At 39.2% G+C, this 15,868-nt stretch overlaps 1 protein-coding gene and 1 gene segment (V, D, J or C); both read left to right on the top strand.

Annotated features, from left to right (window-relative positions):
* Positions 1-15,868, top strand: part of LOC118830158 (T cell receptor alpha chain MC.7.G5-like) — a 528,438-nt gene that overhangs the window by 273,706 nt on the left and 238,864 nt on the right. The gene's annotated exons all lie outside the window — the stretch shown is intronic.
* Positions 5,354-15,868, top strand: part of LOC118830157 — a 126,349-nt gene continuing 115,834 nt past the window's right edge. Inside the window, 2 exon segments of the C gene segment in view lie at positions 5,354-5,399; positions 5,609-5,913. Of these exon segments, the coding sequence occupies positions 5,354-5,399; positions 5,609-5,913 (351 nt within the window).

Below are 15,868 nucleotides of genomic sequence, written 5' to 3'. Positions count from 1 at the left end.
TCTCGTACTCCCAGCAACTGATGCTATAACTAAAGATATCTCTCCAAAGTGACAGGAAGTTAAGCATAGTTTCTTTTTCCTTCATAAATATCTATCACCACTCCTCAGTGACTGTTACAAGTTACACATGCCTATGGATGTTGGTCCTTCTTTAGAACCAACGACCAAAACTGATGGCAGACTAGAAATCAGAAATGGGGCAGGTGGAAAAGAAATACATTAGCTAATGGACAGAGAGGTACCCATCTGAATCAGACTTGGCAGCTTAAGATGTTCAAATAATAGATATAACAAGTGAAGGATTTTTCTTTTGTAAATTCAGATATATTTCCCAAATAACACCAAGCAGAAAACTGGAGTTTCAGATGTGTTCTTATAATCAAATGTGAATAGACTCTCAAACTTCTAATCAGAAAGAAGCCTCTGCCAGGCTACTTCTCAGCCTATAGCTCCCACACTCTTGTTTACATACCTTCACTCTACTCTCTATGTATCTAGCATGTAGTGGTTCACATGTTGCCCCCTCCATTATTATGTGAGCTTCTTGAAGACAACATGTGTGTTTTTTGTCTTCCTTTGTAACCCTAGCATTAAACATTGTGCCTGGCACACAGTAAGTGCTTAATATTTTTGTGTTGTTTGTCCTTCATTCTTGAAGAAGACCATGACATTAGGGAGGTGATGCCATGACTTGCAAGTGAATTGGATTTAAGTGAGGAAGGGCTGCGCAAAGTCCCCAGCCTTACTAAATGCTTGATGGCTGACTGACAGACATAACTGATGATAAATTTCTGGGGATAGCAGATTCTATTAGATGGGAACAGTACAATACCAGGTACAAAGCAAGGGGCCAAAAAATACAGAGTGATCTGACCTGATCCTTGTCTACTTCCTTCTTTCTGTATATTTTTTCTACATCCCAGGTACACCAAGAGGAAATGTAACTATCATTCTACCCCATGCTTCCAAAGACAATCTTTTACTGAAGGACAAAAAATGTCCTCACTTGCTGTTAATACTTGCTACTGACCTCCCACAAAGCTTCCATACTGATTGGATTCAGCACATAGATTTCTCTGTCAGAGAATCATTCCAGACATTCTTGAGGCTGTTCAGTTCACTGGGTCTTGCCTAAGAGGGATGGTCCAGTCCAGGCCTTCAAAATTATCCTCTTCTGGTCACCCTCTGGTTACCTGACCTCAGGCAGGGAATTGTCTCAAGGCTCTAACTTCCCTCACTTTATCCAGGCAAAGTAGAAAACATAGCAAGCTGACTAAAGTCTCACTGTTGCTATGGGAACAAGACTTATGGGAACAAGACAGGTTCATTTTCCTTCTTTCTATACCTCCAAAACATATAAACCCAGGAAGTGAAGACTGTTTCAGTACTAATAGTGGTGGGTGCCAGGTCCCGTTTCTTGGTCAAGGCTTCTTGGCCTGTATAGACCCCGAGGCTCCCAGATATTGGGAATTTGCTCAGAGTTTCTCCCCTTTACTACCTGTGTGACCTTGGGCAAGTCACTCAACCTGTCTGGGCCTCAGTCTCCACGTCTATAAACTGAAGGAGTTGGTACATGGCTTCTGGGACTACATGGCCTCTGAGTCTTCTTTCAGATTTAAATCTATGCTCCTATAAACCTATAGTCCTTTAAGTGCCCCTACCCTGAGATACCATTTGGATTAAGGTGGACCCCAGAGAGTGTTGGATAAGTTGGTCCCATACAACTCAAAAGTTCTAGAATTTATGAATCTATATCTATTTTGTAGAGTAGAAAATATTCACAGTCCCCCTACCCCTAGAAGTGGTCTGGGCTGACAAAATAAGATAATTCCCCCCAAAAAATGTTTATATGCATTCAGGACAGAGCCCAAATGATTGATTAATGAAAACTGATTTGCTTTGGAACCTTTGGGGCCAACATCAATGGACTGGTTGGTCCAATCCTTTATATATTCTTAGTGCCACTAATACAGACCAAAATATTGTGTTCTACAATCCTAGACCTGAGTTTATCTAGCAATTCTGGGCAGAATTTGGATTCACTTCAGCTCTCCGAAATTCCATTTCCTCATCTGTGAATAGTGAATAGTGAATACCTACTACTTCATAGGGTGTTTATAGGGATCAACCTTACACATTAAGTAAATGTAAGTTATTACAAACCATTAAATTGATTTTCCTAAAGCACAGGTTCGATCATATCACACACACACACACACACACACACACACACACACACCCATCTACTCAGTAAACTCCAGTGGCTCCCTATTGCCTTTAGGATCAAATATAAAATGTTGTTTGGCATTCAAAGTCCCTTATCATCTAGCCCTCTCCTACTTTCCGGTCTTCTTATACCTTATGCCCCAACACATATTCTTCGATTCCAGTGACACTGACCTCCTAGCTGTTCCACAAAGAAGACACTTCATCTCTTGGTTTCAAGCATTTTCTCTCACTGTCCCCCGTGCCTGAAATGATCTCCTTCCTCAGCAATACCTGCTGATTTCCCTGGCTTCCTTTAAGTCTCAATAAAATTCCACCTTTTTCCAGAAGGCTTCCCCAATCCCTCTTAATTCTAGTGCCTTTCTTGGATAATTATTTCCTATTTATTCTGCATACAGCTTGATATATATGTAGATACATGTATCTATATATGTTGTCTCCCTTATTGGATTGTAACCTCCTCAAAGGCAAAGACTGTAATTTGTCTTTTTATATTCCCAGCACTTAGCATAGTACCTGGCACACAGTAGGTGTTCAATAAATGTTTGCTGATTGACTGGTTATTCAGTAAATAATCAACTTAGGACTTACTATGTACAATACCATATACTGTGCCATGCTATATTATGTAATATTGGAGGGGTGCAAAAGGAGGCAGGAAATGACAAAAGAATTAGACCTTTGAGAATCTTCGTTTAAAAGGATGAAGTCTTAGATCTGCCTCCTCTCATCAATGCAAGGTGCAAAGACAGCTCCAAAAGACTCAAGATGGAAAAGGCTATGCACATCCAGGAAAGAATTATGGAGTCTGAATATAGATTGAGGCAAACTATTTGCTCTCTTTTTTTCCTTCTTTTTTGGTTTCGTTTCTTCTTTCTCATGATTCATTCCACTGGTTATAATTCTTCTTTACAACTAGACTATTACATAAATAAGTTCAATGTGAAGGTATATGTAGAACCTACGTTGGATTATATGCCATCTTGTGGGGAGCGGGGAGAAGAGGGAGGGAGAGAAAATCTGGAACCCAAAAACTTGTGGAATTGAGTGTTGTAAACTAAAAATAAAAAAAATAAATTTATTAATGAAAAAACCAAAAATAAGAGAAAGGATGCAGTCTAATTGGGAAAACAACATACACACAGAAAGCTCAAAGCAATAGGATGCTAACTCATATTTATATAAAAACCTAAGATTTGCAAAGCTTCACTATGACCTTGTGAGCTAGATCCTGCTGCCTCATGACATAGATCACCACTTGGCACGGTGGACAGATTGTTGAGCCTGGAGTCAAGAAGATCTAAGTTGAAATCTGGCCTCAGATACTAGCTGTGTGACAATGGGCAAGTCAACTAACTTCTGCCTGCCTCAGTTTCCCCAACTATAAAATGGGGATAATAATAGAACTTACTTCCTAAGGTTATTTTCACGATCAAATGACATAGTGGCTGGAATACAGTAGGTACTTATTTCCTTCATTTCTTCTTTCCTTCCCATGAGTGCCAAAAGATATGGAATAAGGAGTTAATGGAGAAGGGCAAAATAGGAAGTGTTGAAAGATAAGTAGTATTTCACCTCCCAGAAGTGAGAAAGGAGAACATTCCAGGCATAAAGAACATTATGAACAAAGGTATAGAGTTTGGAAAGTGAAGGACACGTTCCCTTGACATCTGGTTGAAACATCCCTGCTAAAAAAGAAATCATGAGGAGTAAAGGAAAAAGTTATCCTCAAATGATTCAATTTTTTCATGTATATTTGCTGACTTGTTCAGGACTGTTCCGTGATTATGTATGTCAATAATTCCTTTCCCTCTAAGGAACTCCTCAGGTGAATCTAACAATCATGATAAATTAAATATTAACATAAAATGGTAATTCATTCATTTAACAAGCATTTATTAAGTGTTAACTGTGTGCCAATCATTGTTCTAAATGCTATGATAATGGCAAAATAGTCCCTGATTTCAAAGAGCTTATACCCTATTGGGGGAGAAATATGTACAAAAGAAAATATAAACTGCATGCCAAGTAAATTCTATTGGAAAGCACTAACAATTAAAGGGAATTAGAAATGGCTTCCTATAGGAGCTGGGTTCTGAGCTAAGCTCTGAAGAAAGCTAGAGATTCTACAAGATAGAAATGAGAAATGAGTGTATCCCAGCCTGGGGGAGGGGGTCAGCCTGTTCAAAGGCATGAAGATAAGAGAGAGAATGTTGTGTACATACAACTGTAAACAAGCTAGGTTGACTAGAAAATGATGGAGAATAATAAGCCTACAAAGGTAGGTAGCAGACAGATTAGGAAGGCTTTAAAAGACAGATATATTGCTTTTATATAGCATTTTATATTTTTTAAAGGCACCATCACATTCGTAATTGTATTTTATCTTCACAATAAAACTCTTAGTTATGTAGGGTGGGCATTTTTATTCCCATTTTACAGATAGGGAAACAAGGCATGGATCCCTCAAGTGATTTGTCCAAAGCCACATACCTAGAGCTTTTGATTTCTGGTCCATTACTTTTTCCACTAAAAAACAATAAAATGGGAATTAAGTCAACTTTCAAAATTGGGGCAGGGCAGGGGGGAAGAGGTTTCCTTGTCATCATATTAAAAGCTGGAAGAGACCTTAAAGACCATGTAGGCTTAATTTTAGAGAGGAGAAAACTGAGACACAGAGAAACTGTAATATGTTCAAGGTCACACATGAACCAGCATTTGGGCCAACTTCACTTTTCTGAGCCATGGAATAAGTAAGTGAGAGGTCTGGATTCACACCCAGGTCCTCGTGACTAAATCCAGTACTTTTTGCACTACAGCAGATCTTTTGACTCTAAAAGCTTGCATTGTTGCCAATACACCACACTGTGGAGCATAGGAAATGCTGAAGCTATGTCTGACCTAAATCTGCTTACCTCTCTTTTTATATCTATACCCTAGGACTGCCCAGGAAATATTCTTATCAGCTACCTCTTGAGGAAGTGGCAGCCACCATACTCCCTCTATAACTGACAAGTCACTTCTCAAGAGTCAGTCAGAACACCTGTTAATCCAGGCTGGCTCCTTCAGGTGAGACCAAGAAAGGGCTTCACACACTGCTTGATTCATTCTACTCTTCACTGAAGCCATGAAGTGGGTCTGGCCCTTTGCCTGCCTCACCTTCTTTTATGCAGGTAAGAACACAGGAGAGATCCAACAGCAACGCAGCACCAAAGCCTCCTAGGCTCCCATTCTCCTAGGGTATGTACTGCCAATTGGAATACTCTCTGGAGAAGATGAGATGGGAGCTATCCCTCCCTATGGGGCTGGTTCTGTGCATCCAGCCTCTCCTTTAAGCAGAGATTCCTTAAAGTCTTTATAACTTGGGTTTTTTTTCTTCCAGAAGTCACATCAAATATCCAGGTAGAGCAACCAAACCAAACCTTAACTGTATATGTTGGAAGGGCCATCACCTTACAATGCACCCTGAAAGGAGGAGACATGAAAAGCCATCATATGACCTGGTACAAGAAAAACTGGGATAACTCCTTGACTTTTGTATATCAAGACAAGGACAAATATGGTCCTGGTTTCCAGAGAAATTTCTTAGGGAACATAGATTCTGACAACAATTTCTTCACACTTAAAATTTTCAAGGCGACAGTAAAGGACGCTGGGACTTATTACTGTGGTTCAGTTATCCACGGTGTGGCAGCTCTACGTCTGAGTCATTCATAAACCCGGGGGATTTTAAGAGTAGGTGACAGCTTCAATCAGAGCCTATCTTTGGCTGTAATGTAGCAGACTCGAGATGATGTCACCTGATATTTCAACAGAAGCCCAGGAAATATCTGATATGAGTCTCAGAGGAGAGTGGGGAGTGACGTCCTTATCGGTATAATTGGCTTTGTGGGTCTTTGCTTTTTTTTTCTTTTCTCAGCTAGGGATGTCCATGACAAAGAAGGCAGTTTAAGACTTATTTGGAGTTACTGAGGGGCCTCTGCACCTGCCTGTCTCTGAGCCCACTGAAGAAGAGCTTGAACAACAGCCTATAATACTGCCTGAGAACCCTCCCTCCTGCTCTTGGGGATGACAAAGTGCCTGGGACAAAGAGAACTTCTAATATCCTGACTGCCACCACTTGGTCCAGAGGCAACAGTGTGTACAAACCAGATAAAAGAAAAAGGGCTGGATTCCCATTACTATTCTAATCAAACTTTCCCCAGCTACTGCCATTTCTTAGCTCTTACCTCTGTAAGAAAAGATAAATGGTGTCATTTTCCAGAGGCTTAGTCTCAAACAAATAAATGTGTTCCTTAAGAAAGTGAGATATTGAATAAGCTATTAAAAGTGGATAACTTTCATCCCATCAGTTCTGTTAGTTCAAACTCTTTGTGCTACTGCCTGGATCAGTCCTGGTGCCTGCTCTCTCACCCTATCCTATCTATGAGGCTAAGTCATGAATACTTTTCCTTTGCCAGACTTTTTCCATGGATGTCCCTGATTCCTTCCTCCCCTAACACCTAGAAAGGAGCTTATTCTTGGGATATCAAGTAATAGAACTAGGATATTGGAGCTGGGAGGTACGGTAAGGACAATCTAATCCAGTTTTCCTTCCTATCCTGAAGAATAATAAAATACCTAAATTCCCTCCTTGGACTAGCCTTGCACAGCCTCAGTGTGGTGGGACTTGAGCAAAAATGAGAAGGTGAAGCATTTTTTAAGAAGTAAAGGTCTTTGGCAGCAAAAATTTTGCGAACCACTAGAACTTTGCTGCTGACCAGTGGTTGGGAAAAGAGATCTTATCTTAACCTCATTTAGATATAAGAAAACTTAAATCAGATAGATTACGTGGTAAGTAAACACACGAGCTGCAACTAGTGTGGAGAAAACAGAGCTTTGCCCCATAGTGCCAACATAGGATTGGGTAACTCCCTTCCTCTCCAGAGGAAGTGTGAGGTTTGGTGAGCTACCTTCCCATGACAACAAGCATTACCACACTCAAGATCTACCACCCATATATTTTGATTGTACATAATTGTTTGCATGTTATTCCCCCATTAGACTGTGAACTCCTTGAGAGCAGGAACTCTTTTGCCTTTCTTTGTATCCCCACCACTTAGCACAGTGCCTGACACATAGTAGGTACTTTATAAATGTTTATTGAGTAGCTGAATACTTATTGACTTATGTGACACACAACCTGTCAGTTCATTCTGGCTCCTCAGTAGGATCTAAAATTAATTTCCTGAGTGGACAGAAAATGCGAGAGACAAACTTCACACCAACTTAACAAGAAGGATATTTAACCCTCTTCAGGGACAGCCAACTGATTAACTGGACTGACAAATAAATAACCTCATACTGAAAAAATATGTTTGATGATAGTGTGAGAGGCTTAATGAAAAGAAGAGAATTGAAAATCATGCAAGAATAATCTTTCCATCTACTCACACCAGAAGCAGAATCTGCCAAGGAGAGAGTTTCCTTATTTAATATGACACAATATATTATGTACTCTGAGCATATCACATCCTGCTGTGACTGGGAAGAACAGCTGCTGAGCTCTAGTCACAATTATACAAATACAGAAACATGTAAAAGGAGAAGTCAAGTAGAGATCATTCTGACCAGGAAACTTTCTGGGATTCAGGAGTTAGCATCATAGACTCTCAGAGTTGGAAGAAACCATTAGAGTCAACTGGTCCAGCCTCTCTCCTAATATAAGAATCCCTCCTACAATAGCCAGTACAAATGGCCATTTGTCTTTTGTTTAAACATCTCCAGCACTGAGGAATGAACGACTTCACAAGTAAACACATTCCACTTAGGCAACCCTGTTAGAAATTCTTCCTTGTATAAAGCCAAAATGTCTCCCCCTAAAACTTCCACCTTTTGGTCCTGGCACTGCCTTCTGGAACAATTCTCTTTATTCTCCCATGTGACAAATAGTGTCATAATCCCTCGAGTCTTTTTCCCCCAGGCAAACTATCTTTAGTTTACTTAGTTCCTTAAATGTAAGATGAGCAGCTACCTAGAGTTAGAATGCACAGTGGAGCACAATGCGAAACCTTTTTATAGACATGCATATTTTAATGCCAGAAAATTCTTCTCTGCATGACATGAAGGTATTTACTTTTTGATAAGTGTGATAGAATGAAGGCTCAAAGACTCCAGCGGACACACAGGAGGAGCAATTTTCAAACCTTGCCTAAGATATGCAAATGACTCACCTCATCCTAGAAGACATGATTTCCAGACCTGTCACTATCCTGGCTGTCCTCCTTTGGACACACTTAACCTGTCAGTGGTTGACATAAAGATTACTACCCATGGATGGGTACATTATTCCAGATGTGGTCTGATGAACACAAAATTGAGCTGGACTATTACTTCCTGTGCTCTGGACATTGTGTTTTCTATTAATGGAGCCTTGGATTGAAGCGACATTTTTTAGCAACTTTGTCACACTATCAGCTCATATTAAGCTTAATGTCAACGCCCTAGATCTTTTTATCGTAAACTACAGTCAAGTCATGTCTGTACTTGTGCATTTAAGGGGCTCGGGGGGGAAACTTAGTGCAGGACTTTAAATGTATTCTTGTTAAATTTCATCTTGTTGGCTTTGACCCAGCCTATTGAGATCTTTGTGAATCCTGATTCTGTCATCTAACATATTAGCTATTCTTCCCAGCTTTGTGTCAACTATAAAATTCTTGTGCATGCTTCCTATGATTTCACCCCAGTCACCGATTAAAAACACTTAAGAGAACAAAGACAAGGGTGGAATCTTATGGCTCTGTCTTTCTCTGGAGATTTCTTTCTTGGCCCCATTAATTAATACTCTTTGAGTAAAGTTGTTCGACTAGGTGTAAACTCACCTAGTTCTAGCTGGTTCTGACACTCACCCTGGGAAAAGTCATTCTCTGGGCTTCTATTTCCTCTTCTGCAAAATGGAGAGATTAAACTAGATGATTTCTAACATCTCTTTCAACTCTAAAGTCTACGATCCAGGCAGAAGAATAATCATAAACTACTACTCCAGATTTTCAACCAGCAAAGAAGGCTCATGCTATGGAAGTGACTGTGACAGCAGAGTTCATAATATGAAACGAAGGGAACACTAGGCACAATCAGAAAGGTACTGTTGATGTTAGAAAAGCAAATTTCCCCCCAAAAAATCAGGAAAAGTAGGTATGAGCTTGTGGTCAGAGACTCTAAAGAAAAAGAGGGAGTGAAGGCTTTTGAAAGTAAAATTCTGACTGCAGTCACCAATAATCCCAATAGTTAATGAAGGCAAGAGACAGCTAAAGAATCCATTGTGATGTGGCTTCCCAGGGAGATCTCTCATTAAATCAGATTGCAAAGAACCAAAAGAAAGTCCAGGAGTCCAGGACTACACCTCATGAAAAGAAGGGAACATAACCAAGAATTAATATATGTGGCATGGACTTAGAAAAATAGTTAAAAGAAGGTCAAAGCACTAAGCAAACTGAGTCACTTTAAAATGGTGGAGTAATCAAAAAAAGGATTTTTAAAGTTTGGAGCTAAAAAAATAAAGAAGGGGATGGTTCCACTGCTTGGGGCAGATTGTATAGTGTTAGCAAATGACAGTGAGAAGGCAGAACTACTCAACTTTTGTTTCTCTTCTACCTTCTCTTTCAAGAAGAATGGGAAGATGATCAAAAAAACACCTGGACAATCATGGACAACAGGAGAGACTCCAGAAGACCTGAAGTGAGAAAAATATCCCAAGTTGCAGAAAAATGAAAAGCATAGATTATAAAATGTATAGTCAAGTAGTTCTTAGTTTAATTCCTGGCCAAATTCTTTAAAGGTGCACTAAATATATGGTTTTTAAGATCTTAGAAAAAATAGCAGTGAACATTAAGAGTCATAATGGACTCAATCAACAAGCCATTATTAAACTTTTACCATTGGCTTTAAAAAGGAAAAATCCCTGACTTCAAGGAGCTTATATTCTAATGGGAGAAGATAATATGTACAGAAGTAAGGACATACAGAATGCATACAGAAAAATGGAAGGTAACCTTAGAGGAGAAAACAGTAGCATCTGGGGACCAGGAAGGCCTCCAGAAAAAAGTAACCTTTGAGATGAGTCTTGAAGGAAACCATAGATTCCAAGAAGTGGAGGTAAAGAAAAGCATTTGAAAAAAAAAGTCATGCTAAACTAAAGAAGAACACTGGCAAAAAGAAGTCATGCTAAACTAAACTAATTTACTTTTTTGATAACTTTATTAGACTATGACAAGGTAAAAGACCAGAAAATCAGATGTATAACTTTTTTTTATTTTGGCAATGCATTTAATGAAATTTGTCATGATAACCTTGTAGACAAGAAAAACAAATATGGGCTAGATAACAGTAGAATATAGAACTGTGAGGGTTAAAAGAGATCAGTAAGTAACCTACTCCACTTGTCTCCCCAGCTTGGCCTCTAGTTATCCCTGTGCCTCAAAGAGTTCAAATGTTTTACCCAAGATTGCACAGGTAGAACCATAGACCTGGACGGAGCCTTTAGAGGCCATGTAGGACAGTTTCCTCATTTTATAGAAAAGGAAACTGAAGCCCAGAGAGGTAAAGTAGTGAAAGTGAGAGGTGGCATTTCAAGCCAAGTCTTCTAACTCCCAAAATGTACTTTTTTTCCATTGTACCATGATGCTGAGCTAGGATTCCATCAAAAGGAAGGGGAAGGAGGAAGGGGAAGGTGTCATTTATAAGGTGATAATTGAGGTGAATTTCAAAGGAAACTAGGGCTTTTTAAGAGGCAAAACTGAAAAGAGTATATTCCAAGTATTACGAAAAGCCAAGGGCATGGAAGTCACAACTCAGTGGCTCATTGTAACATGGAGGTGACCCTGAACTCTCAAAGACAATGTCAACAGACTTGGGTGCTATTTTTCGGTCATATCCAACTCTTTGTGACCCCATTTGGGGTTTTCTTGGCAAAGATACTGGAGTGATTTGATATATCCTTCTCCAGCTCATTTTACAGATGAGGAAACTGAGGGAAATTGGGTTAAATTACTTCCCAGGGTCATATAGCTAGTAAATGTCTGAGGCCAGATTTGAACTCAGGAAGATGAATATTCCTGACTCCAAGCGCACTACTCTATCCACTGTGTCACATGGCTGCCTCCAACAGGGTTAAAGCTCTATCTTGTCTATCCGCATTGGGAGTTGTGTTCAATTCTGAGTGTTCCATTTTAGGAAGACATTGATAAGGTCAAACAAGTCAGAAGGGTTTTAGGGTAATGGACTATATTTTTGATGTCTGAGGCGTAGTCCAGCTAAATTGTTGGCATGAGAATTAGATACAAATTTGTATGAAATAAAATAATTTTTATGATTGTGCTTGAGAACTTGGAGTAGAAGCAGTGAAAAAGGTCAACTATAATAACAGCCACAAACTATGAGCAACTTGGAAATTAATGATCCTAGTGGGTCACCCTTGGCTCTCACTAGAACAGGCCAGACTTTGCAATTTCCTTCAAAACTCATCTCAATTACCACCTTCTACATGAAGTTCCTTCTATAGGGAGTCACAGAGAATAATGCTAAGATTTTAAATCAGAATAATATCTATACATAAGACCTTCATGTAATAAAGCCTTTTTGTGCTAATTGGAAGAATGCCAGGGCTTCTTGTTTCATGCAGTATGAGATCAAACAGGTCTGATATACTCAAAGATCCCAATTGGAGATATCTCTTTCAATAAGCTTCTGAGCCAACTAGCTTATGCTGAGTTGTTGGATCTCTACATTATGTAGGAAGGAAATAAGTTTGATTGTATGTATATACATATGTATTACACATGTGTACATGTGCATGTTGCTACCTTGTACACATGTATATGTGCATGTATACACATGTCTATGCATTGTTTGTTTATACGTCTATGTGTGTTACATATATACATATAATCAAGCTTTTGTTTTCCACTTTCTTTTTTTAATAAATTTATTTTTTTATTTTTAGTTTACAACATTCAATTCCACAAGTTTTTGGGTTCCAAATTTTCTCTCCTTTCCTCTTCTCCCCGCTCCCTTCCAAGATAGCATGTAAACCAATGTAGGTTCTACATATACCTTCACATAGAAACTGATGCTGAGTGAGGGGAGCAGAACCAGGAGATCATTACACACAATTACAGGCACATACTCTCTGTAAGGACTGACTTTGATAGACCTGATTCCTCTCATCAATACAAAGTTCAAAGACAGCTCCAAAAAACTCATGATGGAAAAAGCTTTGCACATCCAGAGAAAGAATTATGGACTCTAAAATGCAGATTGAGGCAAACTATTTGCTCTCTTTTTTTCCTTCTTTTTTGGTTTCGTTTCTCCTTTTTCATGTTCCATTCCATTGGTTATAATTCTTCTTGTTTTCCTCTTTCTTGAAGATCCAATAACTTAACTCAACCCTATTAGCTCAGAGACATATAAAAAGAAACATATGCACCTGAGGGTTGACTATATCAGACCTGAGTGATTTAAATTGGATAGAGTCAAAGATCCTGGCATTCTTCTAACTCATATCCAGAGGCTTTATTAAATAACACTTCATGAATACATATTACTCTAAGAAGGCATCAGTGTAATTAATAATAATAATAATAACTAACATTTATATAGTGCTTACTATGTGCCAGGCATTGTGTAAGTGCTTTACAATAACTATTTCATTTGACCTTCATGACAACACTGGGAGGTAAATGCTAATACTATTCCTTTTTTACAGATGAGGAAACTGAGGTAAACAGAAGTTAAATGACTTTCCCAGAGTGACAAAGCTAATAAGTGTCTGAGGCCAGATTTAAACTCAGGTCTTCCTGGCTCCAGTCCCATGAGTCTACTATCCACTGCACCACCTAATTTTCTCTATATCCTCCTCTCTGGGCATCTGGGCCTAGGTTCAGCTAATGAAATTCAGAGGAGATATGATGAAAGTTAGTGAGCCTCTATAGATCTTCCATAATGCCTCTAGATTCACCGTCAATAATTCCAGTATTTCTGCTATAACTAAACTCTGGAAAAGGAAAATAAATGGCATTTTCTCTTTGGAATCAATGGAATATTCATAAGTCACAAAGCTACTTTGAGAAAGGGGGAGCATCTCCATTTGGGGGATCAATGCCTGAAACCTATTGCATTTAAAAGACACAGCCCCAGCTGGGAGAATCCTGAAACAAATTGTTGCATGAGCTAGATGCTAAAAGGAAAATGTGTTCAATCAGGCCAGGATAAGCCCTTTGGTCACAGACACAGCAGCAAAGGTCTATTTGTCTGTTTTCACCTAGCACATCTGACATTCTGGGTATGTTGCAACCACTAATGAATTATTTCACAAACTATCCTCCATGGAGTTCCATCCTCTCATATAAATGAGAAAATAAGCAAGAAGAAATGTTGCGGTTTTTAATTGAAACTCTTGCTCCAGCCGGAGAACATTGGAATTCAGCGTGCCAGGCTTGTGGTCTGACCATTTATTTTCCTGTTCTAGAGATTAGTCAATACGGAACGTGTGGTCCTGAGCTCAGACTTGAGGGAGGAGTTGAATGAGGAAGATTCCTCAGGTCATGAAGAGATCCTTGAACGAGTAGTTCTTAACAGTGACAAGTGACATTTGTCCTCCCAACCCTTAACAAAGTACCTTTTTATTTTCTCTTTCAATAACAACAAAGACAACAGCAGTGACCACAGTAATGATGAAGGTGATGATGTTATATTTAGGTAGCACTTCAAAGTGTGTGTGTATATATATATATGTGTGTGTGTGTGTGTGTGTGTGTGTGTGTGCATTTATCATATATACGAATCTATATGTGTATGTGCATACACATGTATATATAAATTGAGCCTAATGACAATCTTGTGAAACGCCCATTTGCAGGTAATATTATTCCTATTTTACATATTAGTAAACTGAGGCTCAGAGAGCTAGTACGTCTCAGAGGTAAGATTTAAATCCAAGTCTTCCCGACTCCAGGTGGAAGCCTGATATCAAAAAGTTGGCTCTTTAACAACACTAAATGCTTTCACCTTAAAGCGGGGTTGGGAGAAAGGGAAGAACAGGAAAGGATCCAACCCTATGATGTGGGAAAAGGAAATCTAATACAGAGGGAAAGAGAGTGGTTTTGACTACTTATGGGTTTAGCCGTGGATATTTTGTGTTTGGTAGTTGGGGTTTTTGTGGGGGAGGGGTAATTAAAGCCAGGCTTATATTCTTTAGCCTGAGTCCTCATGTGGGCATTGAGAATCATTTTAGCTTTTCCTCTGTAGAGACCTAAACAAGAATTAAATTCTGATGTGTCCGGTGGAAATTCTGGGTGGGGGGGCGGGGCAGAAAACATGAAACAAAGAGAGTGACAGAGAAATGCCCCACCCCCACCAATGTCGAACTGAGTTTGTATAAACCCAAAGGTCCTCTGGGCCATCGGTTACATGTTAGAGTAAGCGTCCTTCTATTTTTAGAAGAAAAAAAAAGACTCTCTTCTGTTTTCAGAAGATGACTGAAGAAGCTGTATATTACCTGCTGTATATTACCATTTGGGATATTACCACTAGTTGACTTATAAAATGAAAATAATAATAATAACTCATTTAAATGAAAGCAGAGAGCTGGATATTATCATTATTGAGGTCATACACAATTCTAAAAGTGATATTGAATAAGGTCATAGAGATTCATGCAAAGAATCACAAATACTAGAGCTATAAGGGGCAGTCTTTTAAGAGTTCTCTTTGCCAAACACTTCTACTTTCTCTTCAGTCCTTTATTCCTTAAACCCTTACAGCTTGGTTTCCATTCCCAGTGGAAATTGTTTTCTCAAAGGACCTCCTAGTCACTAAAGTCCATGGTCTTCTTTTAGTTCTCCATCTCCTTGATCTTCTCAGCAGAATTTAACACTGTTGCCTATACCTCTCTTGGCGATGTCTTTCCTCCTTTGGCTTCCATGATACAGCTTTCTCCTGTTTTTTCTCCCGTTTGAATCATCTTTCTCAGTCTACTTTGCTGATTCATAGATTATCCCCTGCCCATTGTGTGACTGTATCAGAAGTATGCCAAGGGACAGCTAGGTGGCACAGCGAACAAAGAACTAGGCTTAGAATCAAGAACACTCATGTTCATGAGTTCATATCCTGGCTCAGATGCTTACTAGCTGTGTGACCCTGGGAAAGTCACTTAACCCTGCTTTGTCTCAGTTCCTCATCAGTAAAATGAGCTGGAGAAGGAAATAGTAAACCACTCCAGTGTCTTTGCCAAAAAAACACCAAATGGAGTCACAAAGAGTCAGATATAACTGATACAACTGAACAACAATATCCCAAGTCACGCTTAAGACTTTTTCTTCTTTTTTCTCTTTCCAATCCTTCTCTTGATGATTTTATCTGCTACTGTGGGTTGAACTATATCATCTTTTCCACATGTGATCCTCAAATCTAAACATCCAGGCCTCATCTCTGTTCTGAACTTTTAGACCCACATCTCCAACTATCTTCTATACAACTCCACCTCATCATCTCAAACTAGACATATAAGGAGGCAGCATGAATGATACAGTAGAAATCACTGGATGTGACTTCTAATGCCAACTCTGCCACTACCTACTTGTGTGACTTTTGTCAAGTCAAGGAACCT

The sequence above is a fragment of the Trichosurus vulpecula genome, chromosome 8, assembly GCF_011100635.1.
Source record: "Trichosurus vulpecula isolate mTriVul1 chromosome 8, mTriVul1.pri, whole genome shotgun sequence".
In the NCBI taxonomy this organism is placed as follows: Eukaryota; Metazoa; Chordata; class Mammalia; order Diprotodontia; family Phalangeridae; genus Trichosurus; species Trichosurus vulpecula.
This window is presented reverse-complemented; position numbering and strand designations above follow the sequence as displayed.